Raw genomic sequence first — 23,796 nt, forward strand, 5'->3', positions numbered from 1 at the left:
AATGCCACTTGTGGATTTTGGGTATAATATCTAAAAGAATATCCACAATAATCTGAAAAGGCTATTAAAACAAGAGCTTACCATGCTTCTTTGGCTGGAAAGCCTTGCTTGGAAGTGTATTGGAGTGCCCTCATCTCTTTGTAATGTGTTACATACATATATATAATAATTAGAATGCCATTTGTTTGTAGATACTGTAATCTTGATTCTTCTGGCATAAGAGCCATACATGGATGTGTAGAATAGACCAAAAAAGACCTGCAACCCAGTCCTCAAAGAACTGTTTTTCTTATAGGTTACCATCCCACCATTTCGTGACCCTTTGAAAAAGGCACAATATGACAAAGATGATGGGAAAAGAATTCTTCTTCAGTGTGAGACTGGTACTTAGTTTCTAATTGTTATGTGGTTTGGAGAAGGAAACGGCAACCCACTCCAGTATTCATGCCTGGAAAATCCCATGGACCGAGGAGCCTGGTGGGCTACAATCCATGGGGTCGCAGAGTCAGACACGACTGAGCGACTTCTGTGTTCATAACCCAAGAGCAATGGCAGTTGCATTTAAGAGTGCTAATTTTAGGTTTTAATTGTCCTACAGGCAAAATATATACAATGAAAGAATTTAAAGAGGTTGAGAAGGCCAAACTGCATTCCAGATTCCCAGGAATTTCTAATTCAAGGCATTTAATGACTCCAAATGAGTGGATTAGACTGCCTCCAAACTACATAGAAAGTGAATTTTGTAAAAGGAGCAGGTAAATGATTAATATAGTAGAAATTAAGGAACCTTTTAGAATTTGAAGACTTTCTTGACACAGTGATATAAATTTTGTCATAATTATGATTTCTTTAAAATATTTTTCTTTTTAAAAAAATTTTTATTGGAATATATTTGACTTACAATATTGTGTTGGTTTCAGGTATACAGGAAAGTGGATCATTTACACATATACATATGTTCACTTTTTTTAGATTCTTTTCCCATATAGGCCATTACAGAGTATTCAGCAGAATTTCCTGTGCCATATAGTAGGTTATTAGTTATCTGTTTTATATGTATAGTAGTGTGTATGTGTCAATCCCAGTTTTCCAATGTATCCCTCTCCCCCTTATCCCCTGGTAGCCATACGTTTGTTTTCTACATCTATGACTCTACTTTTTAATTTTAAAATTTATTTATTTATGGCTGCATTGGGTCTTTGTTGCTGCACACGGGCTTTCTCTAGCTGCAGTGTGCTTCTCATTGCAGTGGCTTCTCTTGTTGCAGAGCACAGGCTCTAGGGCTTCAGTAGCTGTGATGCATGGGTGTAGTTGCCCCATGGCATGTGGAATCTTCCTGGACCAGGGATCAAACCCATGTCCCCTGCACTGGCAAGCAGATTCCTAACCAGTGGACCACCAGGAAAGTCCAGTAATTTCTTTGGCTATATTTTCCTGTTTTCTAATTCTTTTTTTACTGTGTGGAATATTAAAATTTTAATTTCTTAAAATTTTCTCCCCCCACTCCATATGCTTATTCATTCCTAATGGGCTCTTACTGTTTTATCTTGGTGATTGGATTATTAGTTTCTTTAAACATTTTATACATTGCTATTCTGCATTCTATATTTAATAATTCCAAATTCTGTATTTCTTGAGGATGCTGAATCTTTTCCCCCACTGACTCTCAATTATAATGGTTTGCTTTCTCATATGCTTAGTGAATTTTATTTTTGAGTTAATTTTATCTTGAGTGTCCTATTGGCCTAAATTGGGGAAACTTCTACACAGAGGATTTGCTTCTGTTTCTTCCTTTGCTGGTAGCTGGGATGCTATCAACCTGGGCCTAGTTAGCTCTCTTCAAAGGTCTGGGCTCAGTGTGGCGTCTCTCAAGTGTAGTGTCCCCACCTTACAGCTGGCCCAGACAGGGCTCAGTATTCCGTTAGCTCTGTTGTTTCCATCTGTCCTCAGGGGTCATTATCTGTTATTCCACATGCCCCTGCTGCCCACCATTATGGCCCTAGCTTCCCATATCTCTAGCCTGTGCTACATTTGTGTGTGAATGTGTGTGTTTTTTCAAGACCCTTCTTTTTTTTGTGAGACTAGTGACACCTCAAAGGGTACATTTTATCCAAGGTCTAGTTGTTTACAGTAAGTAGATTCCTCAAAGCACTGAATTTCAAATTGTGAATTTCAAAATATATAGTGACGGTCTGTAAAGACTTTCCAAAGTATACATAGGCACGGGCAATTTTAAGAGACTCAGCTTCCAGATTCATAAGTCTGTAGGTACTCTTCCCAAAAGTTGATCTGCCTGAGAACAAGCCTGCATCGATATTACTTATCCCACTTTTTAAAAGAAAAGCATACTTTTCAACCTATGTGTAAAAATTTTAAGATATCGAATGAAGGAGCAAATAAAAATAGTGGCTTTTTAGAGACTTTACTGATGAAGCAGGAAAACTTAACCCACAGGCCTTTCATATATATTTTATTTTACTTTAACTAATTCATTGATTTAAAGGCATGCTATAGAACTGGGGTACTTGTCTGTGTTGGGTTGCTTTGAATTTGGATGGTTGAAGCTATATAATTTAGTGATGCTTCTTTTAAAGTATAACTGAAATGTTTTTTGGTACAGCCAGAATTTCAAAATATATTAGCTATAATTCTCTTATAACAGTTTTATGTGATTGCTTTAGATTTGGTGTGCCTTATTCAATATGGTGGTTAAAATCTATTTTATCAAACAATATCTTAAAATTTTCATTGCTAGTAAGGCCCACACTCATTTTATCCTAATGAATATTTGACTTTTAAGGGACAGTTGATATTTTTAAAATCTGTTAACAAGAAACAAACTTATTTAAACTTATAATGAAAAATTGTAGGTGTCAGCTTTAAAATATCCGAGGGGTTATGTGGTTTTTCAAAACTCTTTTAGGAGTGTATAAACAAAACTGCTTAAAGATCACTGCTTTAGAGCAAGCTTCTAGTCAGCCATTATTATATATATTTTTGTTCATATATATATATGTGTGTCTATTACACATACATGGTGGCTCAGAGGGTAAAGCGTCTGCCTGCAACGCAGGAGACCTGGGTTTGATCCCTGGGTCAGGAAGATCCCCTGGAGAAGGAAATGGCAACCCACTCCAGTACTCTTGCCTGGAAAAATCCCATAGACAGAGAAGCCTGGAAGATTACAGTCCGTGGGATCGCAAAGAATCAGACATGACTGAGTGACTTCACTTCACTTCACTTCACACATACATGTACTGTAAATTCCTTGAGGATAGTAATTGAGTGAGCCAAAATCAGTGTTTGTTTCATAGACTGATGAAGTAATGTTTGGATATGGTGAACAGGGAGGAGGGGAGCTCAAGGAAGACTCTGATGTATAAAACAGGCCACTGGGAGGATGGAGGTGCTATCAGCATAAGATGGAATATAGGAGGAGCAGATTCAGAAGTGCAGTTGATGAATTTAGTTTTGTTTATTCTGAGTTTTATACACTTGTGGTCCTTTCAGATAAAGATGTATTACAGGTTGTTGGAAAAGTGAGACTACAGCTCAAGAGAGAAGGGGATTTGAGGTTGGATTATTAAAAGAGTTATTCACTTTGGAATGAGAAAGGATAAGAATGGATTAGATAGGCTGAGGAGAGAATACTGGGAAAAAGAAAAATACTGAGATGAAAGGCTGTGCAATAAAATTTGGGAGATGGGAAGAAGAAAAGGAGACAGAAGCAGCAGTCTGTGGTTTGCCACAGATGTCAGGAGAGGAAAAAGTGACAAGAAGGATCACTCTATGCCAGATACTCTGGAGTGTAGCGAACTGAGAGGAAGCCATGGGATTTGTTGACTAAGGACATTCCTGCCCATACTTAGTTTGCTCTGAGCAAAAGCAGAGGTAGTTGAGAAGGTCTTATCCGATAATACCCTTCTCATCCAGCCTTTTCATTATCGTTTGGTTCCCTTAGTATTTACTCTTATCTCAAGTTCTTCTCAAGGATAGCCTTGCCTAAGAAAGTTCCTGGGGACAAATGAGCCACTGCATTAGCCCTTCTCAGACATATTAACACAGGAAACCCTTTTGTCCTCTTGTGAGTAATGCTTTATGCTTGCAATTTCTTTTACTCAAAACATATTTCAAAGTCCACACTCTCTAGGAAGGTTCATTCTGACGAAGTCAGCATCAGACTGATCCTTTCCATTAATTCTTTGTGTGGCTATTTGCAAGCTGGGGTACTGGGTATGTTAGTTGGGATAATGGCTCTTGATTTTAGACAACTGAATCTCCCCCTCCCCCAGAAAAGGATTGATTCATTGGGGACTTATGCCACTCACAAAATCACTGGGAAGTTGTAAGAAACAGGGCTCAAATTTCAGAAACAGCTCCCCAAATCACAGTGTAGAACTGACTGACCAAGGGGTATGTTGTTTCTGCTGTGTCAGAGAATGGCAGAACCAGGAAGCTGCTGCTCCAGTTGTTGGCCTAGAACCCCACCAGCTCTGCTGTAATCTGTGCCAGAAGTGGATGCTCCTCACAGGGCTGGTATCATCCTTCCAATCAGTCTTGAGCTGAGGCAAGATGGGAGGGCTCTAAGTCACCTGCCCGCCACCTTATGGCAAAGAAACTGAGAAATGGGGTGTTTGAGTTCTTTCTTAGGAAAAGCATTTTACATTTATGCTTATAAATGACACAATTTCTGTAACTTCTTTTTAAACTTAGAGTATAAGCTCCAGGATATAAGGAGTACTTTAAACTTGCCTACCTGATTCTAGGTCCTCAGTAAATAGTAAACCAATCTCTATCATAGTTTCAGCAACTCTTAAATACCCAAGAATGCACACCAGTTTGAAATAATGGTATTTTGGACAGTATACATAGTGGTCAATATATAACAATAATTTCTCTATAAATGCAAGCTAGTATTGTTTTCTGAATATCCTCTCACACATGTTATCTTGTTAAAGGTTAAAAATAAAAGTGAATTTTAATGAAAGCAGTTTTGACTTGAAACCCTCTGCAAGAACTCCTCATCCGGAATTCCAAAAAGAAGATAAAGCAGTTCATTATAAGTAAGTCTGCTCTTTCATGGCTTTGTTCTTCTTTCATTTGACATGCTTGACTGCCACCACCTGCCATCATTTTAAGTTACTGGAGTCAGTCCTGAAGAATATAGCAGACTCTTGTAGCCAGACATCAGACATTTACCACCACTGTGTCTGGGTGAGATGGCAACTTTGCTCAGCTTTTTCTGGTTTTAAAGAACAAACAGCTGACATGTTCAGAACTAACAAGCACAGATACAGAAAAAACTTGTTAACAACTCATATTAAAGTTAAAATTAGGAGATTTTTAATTGAATTGGAATGGTAAAAATGAAATTTTGGACTAGTTCTGGTAGGTAGTAACTGTTACAATATTGTACCCAGCTGTTAGTCCATGGGGTCGCTAAGAGTCGGACACAACTGAGCAACTTCACTTTCACTTTCCACTTTCATGCATTGGAGAAGGAAATGGCAACCCACTCCAGTGTTCCTGCCTGGAGAATCCCATAGACGGAGAAGCCTGGTAGGCTGCAGTCCATGGGGCTGCACAGAGTCGGACACGACTGAAGCGACTAAGCAGCAGTGTTAGAGTTGGGAATGGAAAGTGACTGTAAGTGAGGGTGAGGTTTTGGACTGACAAAAATGTTCTAAAATTAGACTGTGGTGGTGGTTACACATCTCTGTAAATATAGGAAAATCATTTATCTGAACACATAAAATGGATGAATTTTATGGTGCTAAATTATATCTCAGTAAAACTGTTGACAATAATAAAAAAAGAACCTAGCAAGGCAGAAGGGAGCTTAGGAGGTTGGCTTATAATTCTCTGTTACTAAAAAGCCACAAAGTAAGCTGTAGTGGGTTTCCCTTTTCTTGTTCTGAATAAACTCAGGATTTTTTTTAACAAATATAATGTGGCAGAAGCCAGAGGCTTTTAGAAATGCTTGATTCTGGCATGTCCAGCAGAGAGAACAACTAATTGCCTCATGAGGGTCTTTTTAGTAGATTTAAAGTAGAAACAGATGACTGTTAGAGATGGTGCTGACCATTGTGGACTTCTCAGTGTCCTTGAGGTACATTTAACACTTTGCTGCTCTTCTGCATGGGAACTGAAATTGAGGGATAATAGGAAATATTGAAACTAAGCCCTATTCACTTGGCAGCTGAAGTCCTTAAAAGATGGACTGATTCAGCATCACCCTTGTATATTAGGCTCTGAAAGAGTAAGTTCCTCTACAATCTGTAACTGCCATGATCGCATACACACTTGTTTGAGTCAGGTTTTAGAATAGTAAACATTTTAGTCCTAGTTTTTGTATATTGTATAAAAGGTTTTGTCCTTAAATATCTTTTATAGCAGAGTATGACTCAGATATGAAGGAAAATATTGCATCATTGGAATGTGTAGGGGTGTAAACTAGAGGCTTAAACTCATGAGATCTCCCTGAATAAGAAGGAAGATTACACTGTATTTTATTCCATGAATTAGAGAATCATCCCAAGTGTGCCTTCCCTGGTAGCTCAGTTGGTAAAGAATCCACCTGCAATGCAGGAGACCAAGGTTCTATCCCTGGGTAGGGAAGATCCCCTGGAGAAGGAAATGACAATCCACTCTATTATTCTTGCTTGGAAAATCCCATGGTCAGAGGAGCCTGGCAGGCTACAGTCCATGGGGTTGCAAGAGTCAGACACGACTTAGCGACTAAACCACCACCATCACCCAATTACAGCATCGAGGTAGAAAAGGCATATTTGTCTTTGACAGAGTTAGACCTTCCCAGGGAAGGCACAGTGTATACGTCTGTAAGGGGGTGGGGGTCATTTATGCCAAAGGACCCTCCCTCAGCTGTTGGATTAAGCAGTAATGAGATTTTGGATGAAAATGTTAGTAGAGCAAGGTAATGCTGTTTATTTTTCATAAAAATGTATAAATTCATATAGAACTCATCAACCCCAAATTTAAATAAGATATTAAATGCTATAGTTGATAGAATTCTTTCCTTTCTGGTTCCTTTCTCCACAAACACAGGGTCATCCTTTCTATGTTATCAGGAGGGAAGAATCCAAGTTCCAAAGAAGCCAACTCTAAAGAGCACCTTTCTTCCTTGAACTTCCTTGAGCTAGGAGGTAGACGGGGATTGGGACCAGGATGCAGCGAGAGCTGGGGTAGTCCCATTTTGCAATACACACAGCAGCAACTGCTGATACCAAAATCTGAGCAGTTGGGAACAACTCTGTATGGCAGGCTTCCCAAAGACAGGAGGCACTGGGCCATCCTCCCTACCCTCCCCCACTGCCAAGAAAGGGTGAGGGAGTGAGTAGAAGAAACTGAGGCAGGTTTTCCTGATTCAGGGGTATGGAGAGTGAGACTCCATGTACTGCCTAATGGAGTGTCCTCTGGAGGGCAGACTGTATATTTCCCTAGCTCCCTCTCCTGAGTTTTTGCTCTTCTTCTACTCCTCCACCATCTCAATCATCTCTCTGCTATTTATCAGATACCACACTCAAGCCATGTCTCAAATTTTGTTCCTCTTAATTTAGCCAAGAAAGGCAAAATTTTTCAAAAGGACCATATACTAAAAGTAGTAAGGTTTGAAAAGTAAAAGTCCCCAAATGTAAAATGTATGGAAATATAGATGTTCACCTCTCGTCTAAGGTGACTATGGTTAGAATTGGTGCCGTTTGACTCTTGTAGCCTGGCCTACTGCTTCTAGGCCTAGGTGCTACTGCCCTTCAGTTTTCTTCTCTACACCTTGTGTCCCGAGTCTCTGGAGCGTAGCTTCTTTTAGGAGTGGATTGGAGAAGTCGCAGCCCATTTCCTCATCTCCCAGTTAGAAATCAACATGGAAATGGTTTGCTAGTCTGAGTCTCCAGTCAATCTTTCTATCATTCTTCTTTTCTGTTTCCTCACTCCTACTCCTAAAGGATAAGGGAGCTCCTTTTTTTTCTTTTTTAACTCACTCATGATAAATGTATAAAAACTTAAATTTGTGGTTTCATTCCTTTTATTTGTCATGTTTTAATACCCTCTCATGTGTTTGCTTGCTTCCTCAATTTTAACAAGCACCTATTCTGAACCATGCGGTATTTGACAGGCTGAAGACTAGAGGTAAAAAACAGATAAATCTCTGATCTCAAGGAGCTTACATTTTGATGAAAGATGGACAATAAATAAGCAAATATATGATATCACTGAGCTAGTAATAAGTGCAGTGAGGAAAATAAAACAGGAAGTTGCTGGAGAACTACCCAACACAACAGGTTTTAATGGACAGTGAGGAAAAATACAAGTTACTTTGTAATCATACCTTACACACCCTCCTTATGTATTGTAATAGTTTTGGGTATCTCGATACAATCAGCTCCAAAAAAGATTATTCTTTACTTTTGCACTTCTGCCCCTCTTCCTGTCAGGTTTCTCTTAGTTCAGTGAATAGGGCCATAATCCAAGAAGGAGCCCCAGGATAAAAGTCTAGGAGTCATTTTTTATTTCTCGCTTTCCCTCAGTTCCCATGTCTTCTAGCTTATGTCTGTTAGTGTGTTCAGTTCTCAGTTCCTCAGTCCTGCCGCTGGTTCAAGCCACTGTGGTCTTACCTGGCCTCTTGCACTAGCCTCCTGACTGGTCTTCCTTCTTCTGCTCTTGCCTCTGTATAATGAGTTCTCATGCAGCACCATAGTCTTTTAGAAATGTTTATTATACCAAAATTCTCCCCTACCCCAAACCAGGAATCCTAATGGCTTGCCTCACACTTTGGATTTTATCCTAACTCCTTAATGGGTCCTCTAACCCCTGTACAGCTGGGCACCTGCCTCCTCTCCACCCTTATCACCTGCCTTTTTTCCACACTCACTGTGTTCCTTTTCTTGTTTTGTGGCACACCTTATCAGGCTTTTGCTTCTGCCATTCTATCTGCCTGGAACACTCCTTCCCTGGATCTCTCCATGCCTCACTCACTCAGATCCCTGCACCAATATCATCTCTCTCAAGAACTCTACTTAAAATTCCTCCCTCATCCATTTCTCTACCCTCCCTATCCCCTTTACCTGTGGAGAGGTAGAATCCAGGACTCAACTGGAGGTCAGGACAATCTGTCATTGTAAGAGGAAGGAAGGACACAGAATGCATGGATATAGATGAAGACACCTTGGTGAATTTTGTGAATGAAGACTGTTTACTTCTGTTTACTTCATTTTCTCAATGAAATCGGAAGGTCATTCATGAACTGACAGTGAAGATGGAGGACAAAGATTTAGAGGTTTGAAAGGAGAAGGGACGAAAGGAACCTAGTATTTTATAAATCACAATAATCCTAGTGTAAATGAGCACTCCAGACATACTGACATCCGAAAGCAGGACCCTCAGATCATATCCCACATCAGTAAACTATCACACCTATAATAGGGTTGGCTCTGTACTGGAATCTCTGTATGTTTTTGAATCCAGATGGAGTGAGGAGAGGCTGAGTCAGGAGGCTTAGAGGGGACCCTGCCTCCAGGCCACTTAGCTCCAACAGGAGGACTAGGCTTCAGGGAGATCAGCGCAGCTAAGCAGAGGAATTCTTTCTGCTCTGGGAAGCCCCTCATCCCTATATCAGTCACACTTACCTCTTCTCTTCTGTCACTTTCAAAAGGTTTTAGCAACCAAGGAGTACACACCCTGGTCCTTGACTGGTCAAAGAGGACACAAAAGAAGGCTGCTTCAAAGGAAGCCATCTGTTGCAGGAAGCGCTCAGATTGAGGACCAAGGAAAGCACTCAAGAAATGTTCTCTAAGAAAAGCATCTGCAGTGAACTTTGTCTTTGAGTCCAATTGTCTGTATGATAATTAAGAAATGACCGTACTATATATTGACAGTTATTGCAAATGTATTTCCCACAGGAGTTAAATGTTGCCTCAGAGATACAATAAAAATACTAACTGTTGCCTTACTTAGCACCCACCTCAATTCACTTGCTCTTTCCTTAAATTGTCAGGCACCCTGAAAATCCATACCCACATAGTCTCCCTATGTTTTCCCAACAGTCTTTAGAAAATTAAAAAACTCCTTTTGATTACCCACTAGCTGATTCTGGGTCTGCATGTCTGCCTCTGGCTCATGTTGAGTTTGACTCCTGCTCCCAGGAGCTCTGGAGAAGGAAATGGCGACCCACTCCAGTATTCTTGCCTGGAGAATCCCATGGACGGAGGAGCCTGGGGGGCTACAATCCAAGGGGTGGCAAAGAGTCGGACACGACTGAGCCACTTCACTCACTCACCCAGGAGCTCAGTAGGCGGGATCTGGAGCGCAGGAGAAGACAATTAGGTTTTCCTTGGGCAAAAGGGGCGCTTCTACTTGTAGCCCTAGATCATACAGGTAAATGGTACATTCTCTTTAGTAAACTTTACATGACCTACATTTTTTATTTAAAAAAAAAAGAAAGAAAACCTAGGGTGGACGGTTGAAAGGATTGGACGGTTGAAGGCCGGCTGGAGCGGAGGGGCTGGGGCGGCACGAGGCTGAGGATGTGGGGGGCCCGAGCTCCCCTCTTTGCTGACTTCCGGGTGGATAAGAGGCGTAGGCGGATTGAAGGAAGAGGGGTTGGGGTCTAAACAGGGGGCTTTAGCTTGTTTTTAGAAGGCGCTCCCTTTCCCCCTCCCAGAACGGTCAGTCCCCTGTGCCATTTCCGGATGGCCCTACGCTCGAGGTGGGGGGCAGGGAGCGGCCAGGCCCGCGACCACTCCAGCAGCCCCTCCGCGGTGTGGCCCAGGCGGACCCTGAGGCGTTGCCTGGCTGGGTCCGCAAGGCCGCAGGTCAGGGAGCCTAACTAGTCACCCACTTTGTGAAACAGGTTTAGGGGCGCTGGAGGATTTTTTTGTTTTACTTAACCGAGACTATGAAGTGTTTAACCGCTCTCTGAGCTCAAAGACCTACACTTTTTCAACTGGACTCGCCTATCTCCTCAATTTACTCTTTCTCCCCTCAGGGATTGTATTATATATATGGCTGCCACAAAACTGTCCAACTGTGGTAAACATTTTGGGCCTGAACAATTAGAAAAGTGGCCAGAACTCGAGTCAGTCACGTTGATGGAGGTAAAATTATACGGTATTTAGGGGCCCGTCTTTTGGTGATGGGGCATAAATCCCTTGAAATTAAGATCTATTGTGTCTTAATCACAGTTGTTTTCCCCAGAACTAGAACAGCGCCTGGCACAGACTTGGTGCTTAAGAAATTCATCCAGTGGGAAAGGCAGGGGGCGGGGGTCACATTTGGCCCAGGGTGGTCGTCCTGTTTCCCGTGGTCAGGAAGGGTGAGGACGGCCACAGGGCAGCAGTGGGTAATCACAGGGGTCCTGGAGCTGCCCTGCAGGAGAGCAGGGGAGGCCCGGCCTGCGCTTGCAGTTACTTCATGATACTTCAGGATCTGGTAAAGCAATGATTTTCTCATAAAGTTTCATTATCTTATAGAGAAGTTCTTGGATATTTCCCCTGTTTTTCCCCTTTTACTGTGGTGGCAGTAAGAGTGGTGAGATTGTGTGCGTGCGTGCATGCATGCGTGTACATGCACAGAAAAATACAGATTTCAAAAGTGCTGCTAGAAATCATTAACATCCTCCTTATATTTTCTTACAAAATCACCAAGAGGGAGCTGTTAAAACAAAAACAATTTCCTTTAAAAAAAAAAAAGTTGGTTTGAAAATCTGCATATAACCAATAGTATGTATAACATTTGCTAATAGTGTTAATAGGATGGCTAAAAAATTGATTTCCCAAGATGATTGTTAGTGTATGTTTCTACTTCAGATAAATAGATTGATTATTCTAAATTTGTATTGTTGTATTAGGGGAAAACATTTAATTGTTTTACATGATTTTTCAATTATCATGTTAAAATAAGTTTAAGAAGGGTTTATTTTAAAGCAAGAGTCTGTTCATATTATCAGGAGAGTTTTATTTTGGAGAGGACCCTAGTAGCTATCTGAATATCATTTTAGATTTCATGCAAAGCTGTTATATCTACAAGTAAAAATACAACTGTCCCTTTCAAGATTTCTGTTATTCACAGAGTTAGTATTTGAGTGTGGGATTTAGTTCATTCTGATGCACTCACTGTGACAGAACTGAAAGAAAAGCCAGAGATTGAATAACATAGTTTTAAGAATCTATCACTTTTCAGTAGATAATTCTTTTAGGCAACAGCACTTCTCTTGCAGATACTTAATTTTTATTGCTTTTCCATTTGTTCCTACTTTCTTCTGTAAGAGTAAAGACTGGAAGATCAGTTCATAGTGATCCAAATGAAAAGCCCTAGAGTAAGGATTTAAGTGCATCAGCTTTACCCAAACTCATAATGGAAACAGGTAGTCCCTAAATGTAAAACCATCTTGGTTCTTAGCCAGGAGTTCCCAACTAACTGGCTCTGGTCCAGTCAAACTAAGTCAAACTTCTGCAGTTTTGACTTATAAGGAGGTTTTAACTTATAAAGAGACCTAGCAGAAGTCAGGGAACTTCAAGGGCTTTTAAAACATACCCACAGACTGCCTGTAAAGAGGCTTCATTTTATTGTTGTTCAGTCACTAAGTTGTGTCTTACTCTTTGTGACCCCTTGGACTGCAGCACACCAGGCTTCCCTGTCCTTCACTGTCTCCTGGAGTTTGCCCAAACTCATGTCCTTTGAGTTGGTGATGCCATCCAACTATCTCAACTTATGTCGCCCTCTTCTCCTGCTCTCAGTTTTTCCCAGCATCAAGGTCTTTCCCAGTGAGTTGGCTCTTCGCATCAGGTGGCCACAGTATTGGAGCTTCAGCTTCAGCATCAGTCCTTCCAGTGAATATTCTGGGTTGATTTCCTTTAGGATTCACTGGTTTGATCTCCTTGCAGTCCAAGGGAATCTCAAGAGTCTTCCCCAGCACCACAATTCAAAAGCATCAATTCTTTGGCACTCAGCCTTCTGTATGGTCCAACTCTCAAATCCATACATGACTACTGGAAAAACCATAGCTTTGACTATACAGACCTTTGTCAGCAAAGTGGTATCTCTGCTTTTTAATACACTTTCTTGGTACTTTAAAAATCATGGTGTGATGTAAGAGATTTGTTTCAAAATAATCTAGTAGCAGGCAAGGGAGTGAGTAGGGATTTAGATGAAATAAGATTGACTGAATTGATCATTCTTGGACCTGGGTGATGGGTTCATGGAGAATTGTGTTTGAACATTTCCATAATAAGTTACAAAATATGTTTTGAGGTACAGATGTTAGATTCACACTTAAATTATTGGTAAAATACATTGAGTTTTGTCACAGGCTTGTTTATTTAGGATCTACATCTTAATATTTAATTCTATAATTTTAGGCATTAGCCAGAGAAGACATTGATGAAGCTGTATATGCAATATTATTTAGAGAAAATTGTATTGCAAAGGTAAGAGTTGGCTACAGAGTGGATTCTAAGTGTGTTCTAGATAAGCAAGAGTGATATAGAGCAGTGTGGCCAAGAGGATGTTACCATGTCAGAGAGAGTCATTTTTTCTGGGAGAATGAGCCTCCCTTGAATCACCCATTGATACTACATAGATCTGAGCTGGTGCTTTCTCCTTGCAGGATCACTAAGAGGTCAGGTTTCCCAGATTTATCCTTAAGGGATCTGAGAGATTATTCTAACTACTCCCCTGGTACTGAATAGAAATTTTTGCCTAGAACTTACCTCACTCTCTTATGTTCCCACATCACAGTGGGGAGCTATAAAGCCACGAGAAATGAATTAGTATTTAAGGGTAATGACCAATCAGTACTGATCATCACTATGGAATTAACAAATTTAAGGAGGTTTTCATCTCAGTGAGAGGTATACAATACCTGAACGTTTGTACTGTGACATAGTGTATAAAGGAGGTTCACATATATATTCTCATATGAGCCTCAAAAGACGAAGGTGGGTTTACCCTCAGAGAGAAAGAGAGGTGTTGAGTCAAGTCTGGTGCTCTTATTCCTCTACCACTTTTATCACAGACTTTACTGATGATAAAGGCTGGAGATGAGGAGTGGTGACCAGGGAATGCTTTGAATCCTGAAAAGCACAGTTTCCTGAGTTAGGAAGGGTTTGGATGTGGTTTGGTCTGGAGGCACTGTTGTGGTGTAAACTGTCCATGGGTTCTGCATGCTCTATGCTCTCAGCTTCTCTTTCTGAACTTTAGTCTGTTCTTTGGTTATCTTATTCTGTGACTTTGCAGCCTGAATGTGCTGAGAGTTTAGGAGTGAGAACAAGTGTCCCCCCCAACTTATTCAGATTAAAATAAATGTAAAACCTCTTAGTAACTTGTTTTCTTTCCTTGTTTGTATCACTTCATTAGAGACTGGATACGTATTTTCAGCATCTGGATGCCTTTAAGGAAAGAAAAAAAGAGCTGTTGCATAAAAAATGGACTGAAAATGTCGCAAAGCCTCTTCAGCAAAGAATTATGGAAAAAGTAATTTCATATAAAGCGTTGGAGAAAACAAAACAAGAGAATTTTGAATATTTTTTAAAGCACACAAATAAAACGGTACTGAGAGATTTTTTTAGTGAAATATTATTTGAAAATTTGGGCTGATATTTTCATTGATTATGCAGATTCTCAAATTTGTTTTTGTATCTAAGATGAATTCATGGAACTGTAAAACAGCCTACTGCATTTTTAAATCCAAAGTTTAAGGTAGAGGGAACAGAAGTGTTTATTTGGAACTAGATTTATCAGGCATGCTTTTTGGTGATTGTTAATAATGTAACGGGCTTAAGCCGTAAGAACATTTATTGGTTACTCAATAAGAAACAGAGGGGTTTGTGGTCTCATGGTGAGTTCTGGAAGTCTAAGAATGTCATTAATAACCCAGTTTTGTTTTGTTTTTTTCCTGTTCTGATATCCTGAGTATTTTCAGTCTATGCCCATCATCCTCACATTTGTAAGCACATTTGGTTTCTTATAGCTCTGGGTATTAGGCAGGAAGAAAGGGTGAGAAATGATGTCTGAGGGCCCATTTCTTACATCTTATCCTTTGATCAGGAAGCAAAAAGTCTTCAGAAGCTCCTAGCAGATTTCCCCTTAGGGGTCATTGTCCATAAACCAGGTCACATTAGAAGTCCTAGTTAAAAGCAGAGCTGGGCAGGTATGTGTGGCTTTCCAGTCTCTTCAGTACGTTGTGGGTGAAGGAGAGGGGACTTCTCCACAGCTATTGAGTTAGCAACCATTAGGTGAAGGGACCTCCAGTTTCTATCCTCTGTTTCTCAGTTTTATTAAATGAGAACAAATTTTGGCTTCTTCTATGGAAGATTTTTCTCTCTTTAACTTTGAAATCAGGACTCTCTTTTGAAATTGAGGCCCACCTAAATTTCCACATATTCAGCAGAGATCTAGAGTAATGTGACTGGAATACTAGAGATGTAAGTATATTTAATGAGCAAAATTTCTGGATGTGTACACTAAATACATCTTCCTAAGCACCCTAATGGAGAAGGCAATGGCACCCCACTCCAGTACTCTTGCCTGGAAAATCTCATGGACGGAGGAGCCTGGTAGGCTACAGTCCATGGGGTCACTAAGAGTCGGACACAACTAAGCGACTTCACTTTCACTTTTCACTTTCATGCATTGGAGAAGGAAATGGCAACCCACTCCAGTGTTATTGCCTGGAGAATCCCAGGGACAGGGGAGCCTGGTGGGCTGCCGTCTGTGGGGTTGCGCAGAGTCGGACAAGACTGAAGCGACTTAGCAGCAGCAGCAGCAAGCACCCTAAGAGGCAGAGCTCAAGGGTAAATCCAGGTCACTTTGAAACAAAGTGCAAAGTCTTACAAGTATGTGCAAAAATGTGATTGCACAAGCATACAATGAGAAAGCCATGCCTTAGAAAAACCATGTGTTGAAGTCAAGTGATTTAAAATGACACAGTAAATTCAATGTGAGTCAGCCATGTGAGCTGGCTTCCAAGAAATCATCCAAGCTTTTAGGCAGTATTGAGAGGCAGTGCTCTGAGTGGGAAATGTTGGGTCCAGCCTGTCCACCCACGGACAGTCACCAGTTACAGAACCCTTAGAAAAGGGTACAGGCTTGACAACACTTCACAGGAGGAAAAGTGGAAAAAAATATATAGCGAGTTTAGCCTAGGGAAGAGATGACATGAGGGGAAATGAAATCTTTTAAGTATGTATTGTAAAAGGCTGACGCAGATGAAGACTAGATGTATTTTGTGTTGCTTCATGGGGAGAACTGGCAGTGACAAGGCAGACTTCAGCTCTGTTCTAAGGACAAGCTTCCTAGTGGTTAGAATGACCAAGAGAGTATCTGCCTAATGGAGCAGAGCTGTGCTGTGCTTAGTTGCTCAGTTGTGTCTGACTCTTTGCGACCCCGTGGACTGTAGCCCACCAGGCCCTTCTGTCCATGGGGATTCTCCAGGCATGAATACTGGAGTGGGTTGCCATGCCCTCTCCAAGGGATCTTTCCAACCCAGAGATCAAACCCAGGGTCTCCTGCATTGCAGGCGGATTCTTGACCATCTAAACCACCAGGGAAGCCCAAGAGTACTGGAGTGGGTAGTCTGTCCCTTCTCCAGGGGATCTTCCTGTAATCGAACCAGGATCTCCTGCATTGTAGGTGGATTCTTTACCAGCTGAGCTACCAGGGAAGCCCTCATGAAGCAGAGAAGTTCCTCAAATAAGGCTAGTGAGTGACTTGAGACTAAAGCTGGATGATTTCTTCTTCCAGAAGGTAGTGGACTCTCAGTGCAGTCCAGATTACTTCTAAGGTTTCTCTGAACCCTTTGAATCTATGATTTTATATAAAAAATGGAATAAAGTATTTGGCTTTTTTGAATCTTGCAAAAACACACTTGTATGTAGTGCTTTGCTCTTAAGTGTACTTTTTTGTTTAAAGGAAATTATATTTGGAGACTTTTATGATCCTGAAGTATACAATCCTTTTTATATGACAAAAAAGGACCCAAATTATGGAAAGGTAAGTACATTACCTATTATTATCTATTTATTCTTAGAAGCTCTGGGGTTGGGGAAAACCTGGTTGTTTTAGAAGTCTTATAGTTATTCTGCATTCACTTAAAACAAAATCCACAAAAGCATTTCCCCTGAGTTTTAGATTAAGAACCCAAAGTAATTTTGATCACTTGGGAATGAACATTGTGGAAAAGGCACATATGTGTGTGTGATAATTCATTTGTTCATTCAGTCCTCTATCCACTCACATTCAGCAACTGGAAGCCCAGGAGGTCGGGGAAGGTAAGTGGACAGTGAATGTGACAGGAGTGTCACAGAACCAGCGCAGGGAGAGCTCCTTCATGGAAGAGGTGGATGGAGGGACGCAGGAAAGGCTGTCCAGGAGCCAGTAGTTGAGCTTGTAATGCATCTTCACCTTTTACACTGACAGTATAGGTATTACCATTTTGAGATGTAGGTTTCACGTGTTTTACTCTTGCATAGCAGAAGTGGCCACCTGATCTCTGAAGAGGAAAGTGGTTTATTTTTGCTTCTCCCCGAAAACTAAGGCCGGTCATGGTTGTGAAGATAGGAAGGTCTTTTTGGCTCTGGGGGACTCACTGAGTATTCTGTTGGGGAGTCACTATGCTGTTTCCTCATTCAGTGGCTGTTGTCCTTGCAAATAGCATTGGGTCAAGATCAAGTGTGTGGGGAAGTAAAAAGGGGGAATAGTTCTTCTGTCTAAAGCTTATACTCAGGATGCGGAGGGAGGGAGAAAACCACCTTCCTCCATGGCCTCTGTAGCTGGCCCTGGACCTCAGCATGTACTGTTCTCCTGCCCTGAGGTTCTCACAGGCCCTTAGAGACCAGTGGTCAGCCCTCAAGGAGTGCCCTTCCTCCCAAGCTGGCTTAGAGCTCTGCCTTGTGCTCCCAGGGCTTCCTTGGTGATTCAGATGGTAAAGCGTCTGCCTGCAATGTGGGAGACCTGGGTTCAATCCCTGGGTTGGGAAGATACCCTGGAGAAGGAAATGGCAACCCACTCCTGTACTCTTGCCTGGAAAATCACATGGACGGAAGAGCCTCATAGGCTATAGTCCATGGGGTCACAAAGAGTCGGACATGACTGAGTGACTTTCTTTCTTTCTTTCTTTTTGTGCTCCTAAAGCAGCTAAGCTGATGCCTCTCACGACGAGGTAGTTGTCATCCTTGACTTGTCTGTTCTAGACTGAGAGATTCCTGAATACAGGACCCCGCTGGGAGGCAGCCACCCCTGCAGTTGCATCAGCAGATACTTGTTGACTAATGCATTGATACTGTAGAACTCTTAACGGGAGTATGTGTCTTCTCTTTGGGTAGCCCTTGCTCCATTCAGCCACTTAAGGCTCAGTGAAATATTCTTGGGTGAGGCGGGTGGCATTTATGCTTCCCTTGCTCTGTATGACATTACTCCTGGGTCCTTGTTCTCAGCTGCTTTAGCGTATAGTAAGGCCACACTCGAATGCTTCAGACAGATTTAAAACAAATTGTACTTGGGTCCTCAGAGAGTCATTTTCTTGCAGGTTGCGGTCCCACCATTCTGTGATCCTCTGTTTATAAGACAGCAAGAGACAGATGAAGAGCAGAGAGCTGTTTTTCAGTACACGACAGGTACTTTGTGATCACGGGGCTTCACCTTTAGAGACTTCAGTTCTCTAGTGATCTCCTACCGCAAGGGTGACTGGAGCTGACCTTAAAGGTGTTGATTTAGATTTTTATCTTCCTGTAGGAAAACGATGTACCTTAAAAGAATTTAAAGAGCTAGAGAAGGCCAGGCAGTGCCGGGGACCAGCCCCGGCTGATCCAGGGTATTCGAAGGAGAGACGGCGTAGGCGAGGATCAGGATACAATAGCTTCAATTAGATATTAATTAAAGATATAAAGAGTAATAGAATAAGGATAGCTCAGTAGGAAAATTCAGTGGAGAAAAGAGGCTGAGTAGCTTGGTTTACGCGGGAGACCAATAAAACTTCAAGACAAGAAGCTTGCACCACTTACGTAGGCCGCAGGCGTCCTTCCGTTCTCCCGAAGGAGAGGAGACACTGAGGCCTCCCCGGTCGGATCTTAGAAGCCCAGGCATAATTAGTAAGCATGGTGGGTTCCGCGCTCCAGATGGAGACTCAACCAGAGTGAGAGAGAGAGCGACATGGGGAGACCAGTATTTCGAGAAACTGGTCCCAATTCTTTATTTTCCAGAGTCTGTTTTTATACACAGAGATGTTATACAAAAGTCACGTGGGGACAGCAGTCCTGACTTTTATCAAAGTCAGGTGCTTCATACAAATGTATACAGAGGTCTTAGGGGTGTTACATCATCTTCTGGCCAGGGGGGCCTGCTGACAATTTACGACCCTCTCCTTGTGACAGCGGTCAGTCAATCAGGACACTTATTTCTCCAGGGCTGATTATTCTCAAAACAGACGCCACCCAAATAAAGTTACATTCCTACAGGGTGAGGGTGTAGTGGGTTTTAGTTAAGGAAAGAATTTACTTAGCCTAAGGTCTAACGTGATTAATATCAAAGGTTAATACTTATTCCTTCTATATATTCATTAATGTGTGTAAGGGCAGGGGATATGGAGACTTAGCAACAAACATTGGCTCAACAAATGAAAAACCCTTCACCAACACAATTTCTAATTAGCCCATTATACTTATACTAATAGTTTTCTAACTTTTCTAAGGAACCTGTTTTTAGAGGGTTTAAAGCATCTTGTGCCTCTCACGGTTGGGAGGCTGTGAGCAATCACATGTGGCTGGACGAGCCTGTCAGGCAGGCTAGAGAACCTTCAGAGGAGTTTGTAGGTTAAAACACTCTTATCACGCCCAGGAATTATTATTAACTGGAGCTCTAGGTTAACTCCTTCTCCGAAAGAGGTGGTGGGGGACAGCCCCCCGTAAAGTCAGAGGTGTAGGTAAGAGCACAAAGTAGTAAAGTAGTCAGGCTCTGGTTATGGGGGTAGACGCTCGAGGATTTCCAGGGGGACTCCTGAGGCTCGATCCCGCCTTTGCGTATGTCGAGCCTCCTTTCTCATGACCTTTGCCATGGGCGGAGTACCTCACTCTGGCCCCCAACAAGGCAGTATGCCAGACTGCCCCAGTTCACGTTCAGTCTCCACAGCATGGTTTCAAAGGACAGGCCCAAAGCCTCTGCGAGGCCTGTGGGAAGCAAAACACACAGCAAATGCAGGTAAAGGTCTTTTTGCTGTGGCCGGAGTTTGGCCTGGGTATGTTACACAGCTGGAGTCACACAGCATGTAGCCTTTTCAAGACTTTACTTTCATTTTTGAAGGCTGTTCTCACAGGATTAAGAATGTTAGGTTGGCAGATATTTTCTTTCAACATATATCCCTGTCTTGTGCTCTTAAAATTGCCCATCCTGCTATTGTTCTTCTGGAGACAGTTATCTTTTTATCTGGATGCTTTTAACATTTTCTTGTTGTCTTTGATTTTCAGTAGTTTTCTATGATGTCCCTAGGTGTGGATTTTTTTTTTTTTTTTTGAATCTAATTGGCATTTATGGGTCTTTTTGTATCTGTAAAGTGATGTCTTCAGTCAGTTCAGGGAAGTTTTCATTCATTTTCTCTTTGTTACCTCTGCCATATACTGTTTTCTTTCTGAATTCCAGTTAACCGTATTTTAGATTTTCTCACTGTAACTTCCCTGTCTCTTACCCTTTCTTGTGTCATTTCCAAGTTGCTCCAAATTTAATTCTAGGTATTTTTACTCTTTATCTCTTCGGTTGTATCTAACCATCTGTTGTTAAATCCATCCACTGAGTTTTTATTTTCAATTGTTTTATTTTTATAGTTCAAGCATCTTACTTTGTTCCTTTTCAGAGAAGTTGTGAGGAAGGCTGTGGAGATCCTCAGGGCCTGGAGGATCTCCACCCCTGATGGGGAAACCTAGTTCCAGTGCCCTGGTTTGACTTTCCCCCATCCCCAGGGAGGGGGTTTGTTCAGAACAAGGTTAACTACCCACTTTCCAGGACAGCACCAGGCCTGGGAGGGAAAATCTGCCAAAGATATGCTGGGAGGATGGAGGAATCAGTCCCTGCTACCTGATGTTGACCAAAGCTCTGAGACCGACAGCTCCCTCTGAAGGACTGTTTCCTCTGGAAGAACTGCTCCACTGCTGGCCAGTGACTTTAAAACAGGAATTTTGTGGGGCTTGAAGGGGCTGAATTTTTTTTATTTTCTCTTAAGTTGTTGCAGTAGGAGCATTGGCCTTTGCAAACTTTCTACAGCAAAAGAAAAAAAAAAAGCATCCCTGTCGTGTCTGTCATATTCTCTTGGTGTTTCCTTTTTATCCCCCATCCTGAGTTTTGCTGGAATGAACAACACTACTTTGTTTCTGCTTTCCTGTGATTTAAAAGTTTTGTGTTCTATTTCTGGTTTCATGGTTTTTTTTTTTTTTTTTTACAAATTTTAACAAATATTTTTATTTAAACATCAATAATTATATAACTCCTCATCCCCTAGCAAGGCAAAGCCTTTATATTGCTTTATTTCCTCATCTCCCCTCTCTGGCTCCTCAGCCTTTATAGACGGTCACATTTTTTTAGTTGATATTCTGCCTTTGAGTCTGTCTCTTCTGATGGACCCTCCACCTCACAGCCAGAGGAATCTCTTCAAAGTGATCAACCTCCCAAACTAAAAACCCTTTAGTAGATTCCCATAACCATTCCAATAACGTCCAGCCCAACTAGCACATAAGGTGCTCTCTGGGCCGTGCTACCTTTTCTGGCTTTGTCTAAAAAAATCCCCTCTCTAAAGAAAAGAAATATGACAAAGCACAGAAATATGTGGATCAAGTCAGCACTTGGGGGATTATCGCTTGGCTGTTCCTCTGCTCCCCTTCCTGCCTCCTCTCTCTGCAGCAAGCTCCCTGAGGGCAGGGGTTGCTAATGTATCTTGGTGTTCCCAGCACTTAGCTGCAAGATAGCAGATGAGGAGTCAGTACTTGTGGGATGAATGAATGGAGGAGTGGAGGTGAAGGTGATTTCCACAGAGAGGCCTTGGCTTCCCGGGCAGGGATGGAGACAGCCCTGGGAAACCTTCCGAGAGGATGCACCTGTGGGTGCCTCAAATTGCTGTTCAATAAAGTAATAAAAGGACTTAAGAGTGAGGTAACTTTGTTAGAGACAGTTTGATCAAAAAAAGTGGAGTCCTTCTCAAGTTGAAAAAAAAGGGAAGGGGGCCTGGGTATGTTAGAAAGCACCCATCTCTCATGGAAGCCACAGTCAGTGTCTCCATCTGTTCAGGCTGCGGTAACAGGAGCTGACACTGGGTGGCTTATAAATGACAGAAATATATTTCTCTTGGTGGAGGCAGGGAAATTCAAGATCAAAGTGCTGGCAGATTCAGAGTCTGGTGAGGACTGGCTTCCTGATTCAGACACTGAGTCTTCTCACTGGTGGAAAGGGTGACGGCACTCTCAGGCCTGTTTCACAAGGTCATTAATCCCATTCAGGAGGGCTCTGCCCTCATGACCTAATCACCTCCCAAAGGCCCCACCTCCTAATACCATCACTTTGCTGGTGGGGTTTCAACATATGAATTGTGAGGGGACACAGTCAGACCTTGGCAGTCAGAAAGATAGCCAGGCTTCTTAAGGTACCACAAGGTCACTCCTTGCCTCTCTGGGACTTGATGGATGATGGATGTGGGGCATCTATCATAGCTTCTCTTTGTGAACCTGCTTCGTTTCTCTTTCTCTGCTTTTTTGTGCATGTCCTGGAAAATGGATGCCCTGGTTCTGCCTTTCTGGTTTGAGCCCTCTGAGGCTGCCTGAAGGTCCTCTGTCCCAATTACAACTCTAGGGACTGAGGCTCTGGGTCGCAGGCCTCAGCTACAGCCGTAGAAGGTCACATGACTCACCGCCTAAGGATGGAGCCTGCGGGGGTGTGGGTGGGGGCAGACTGATCGACAGCCACCAAGTGATGTTTTCTCAGTCTCTCATTTTCATGAAGTGAGTGCTGAGTTCACTAAATTTTCAGGCAATTATTGAATGGTACAATTCTATTTATACTGAGTTGAAATCATTTTCTTCTACTATTCTTTATAGTCCTGAAAAGCCTGTCTGTGCAGAAGAGAAATTTCCACCTTATAAGGTGAAAATGACTAGTGACGTAAATCAAACTGTTTTTCAAAGGCGGTTTTATTCCTCGAAGATCAGCCAGGAGAGTAAAAGGCATGAGAAGAAGGGCCTGGTGAGCAGAGATTGCGGGGGTGGTGCAGGGCGGGGATGGTACAGCTGTGTAACACCCACCAGAGAGCACTGACAGACCCCTCCATCTCAGACTCCAAGGGCAGAGCAGGCAGTGGCCAAAGAAGGGGCTGAAAAAGAGGCGGCAGAGGAAGTGGTGGGGTCTCCTCGAGCTCAGTTCTGTTGCAGAGATGGGCTTCCTTCCACAAGACAGCCTTGGGCGAAGACACTCAGACAAGAGGCAGGTTGTGGGGCCCTGGACCCCACTGTCGGGGGACAGGTTGTGCCCTTCATAAGGGGAGAGACCACCTGCTCAGAGAGGATCCACCTGCTAAGGCTTCCTCAGCTCTTTTTTCCTGAGTTTTTGCTCTCCCATTTTCCTACCATTTACTACTTATTACATCCAAACTAGACCAGATTTTTTTTCTCCATAGTTTAGTCACAGTAGGTGGGAATCTTTTGAAATGAAATTTATACTTAAAAAATTAGGGCAAAATGATAGATAAGATATATAAAAAGCATAGACAGGCAGGGGAGTTTCATGTGCAGATTTCCTGCCCAGAGCTCACAGCCCTAG

At 42.2% G+C, this 23,796-nt stretch overlaps 1 protein-coding gene across 27 annotated transcripts in view; it reads left to right on the top strand.

Moving 5' to 3' along the window:
* The window catches only part of LOC147362829 (protein FAM228B), a 45,961-nt gene that overhangs the window by 16,925 nt on the left and 5,240 nt on the right, over positions 1 to 23,796 (top strand). For 11 of the 27 annotated variants that reach the window (XM_086325788.1, XM_086325781.1, XM_086325787.1 and 8 more), the window contains 5 exons: positions 296 to 383; positions 599 to 755; positions 4,959 to 5,063; positions 7,066 to 7,163; positions 9,668 to 9,964. In XM_086325788.1, coding sequence (XP_086181914.1) covers positions 296 to 383; positions 599 to 755; positions 4,959 to 5,063; positions 7,066 to 7,163; positions 9,668 to 9,774 — 555 coding nt within the window. In that variant the 3' untranslated portion in view covers positions 9,775 to 9,964. Of the gene's footprint in view, positions 1 to 295; positions 384 to 598; positions 756 to 4,958; positions 5,064 to 7,065; positions 7,450 to 9,667; positions 9,965 to 10,504; positions 11,109 to 13,370; positions 13,440 to 14,367; positions 14,560 to 16,920; positions 17,002 to 18,535; positions 18,624 to 18,741; positions 18,788 to 20,091; positions 20,203 to 23,078; positions 23,224 to 23,796 lie in introns of those variants that run through there. The other 16 variants (XM_086325800.1, XM_086325794.1, XM_086325799.1 and 13 more) reach the window with 6 other exon arrangements.

Source organism: Bos grunniens, chromosome 11 (assembly GCF_055505025.1).
Source record: "Bos grunniens cultivar Pamir isolate PY7600 chromosome 11, Bosgru_T2T1.0, whole genome shotgun sequence".
Classification (NCBI taxonomy): domain Eukaryota; kingdom Metazoa; phylum Chordata; class Mammalia; order Artiodactyla; family Bovidae; genus Bos; species Bos grunniens.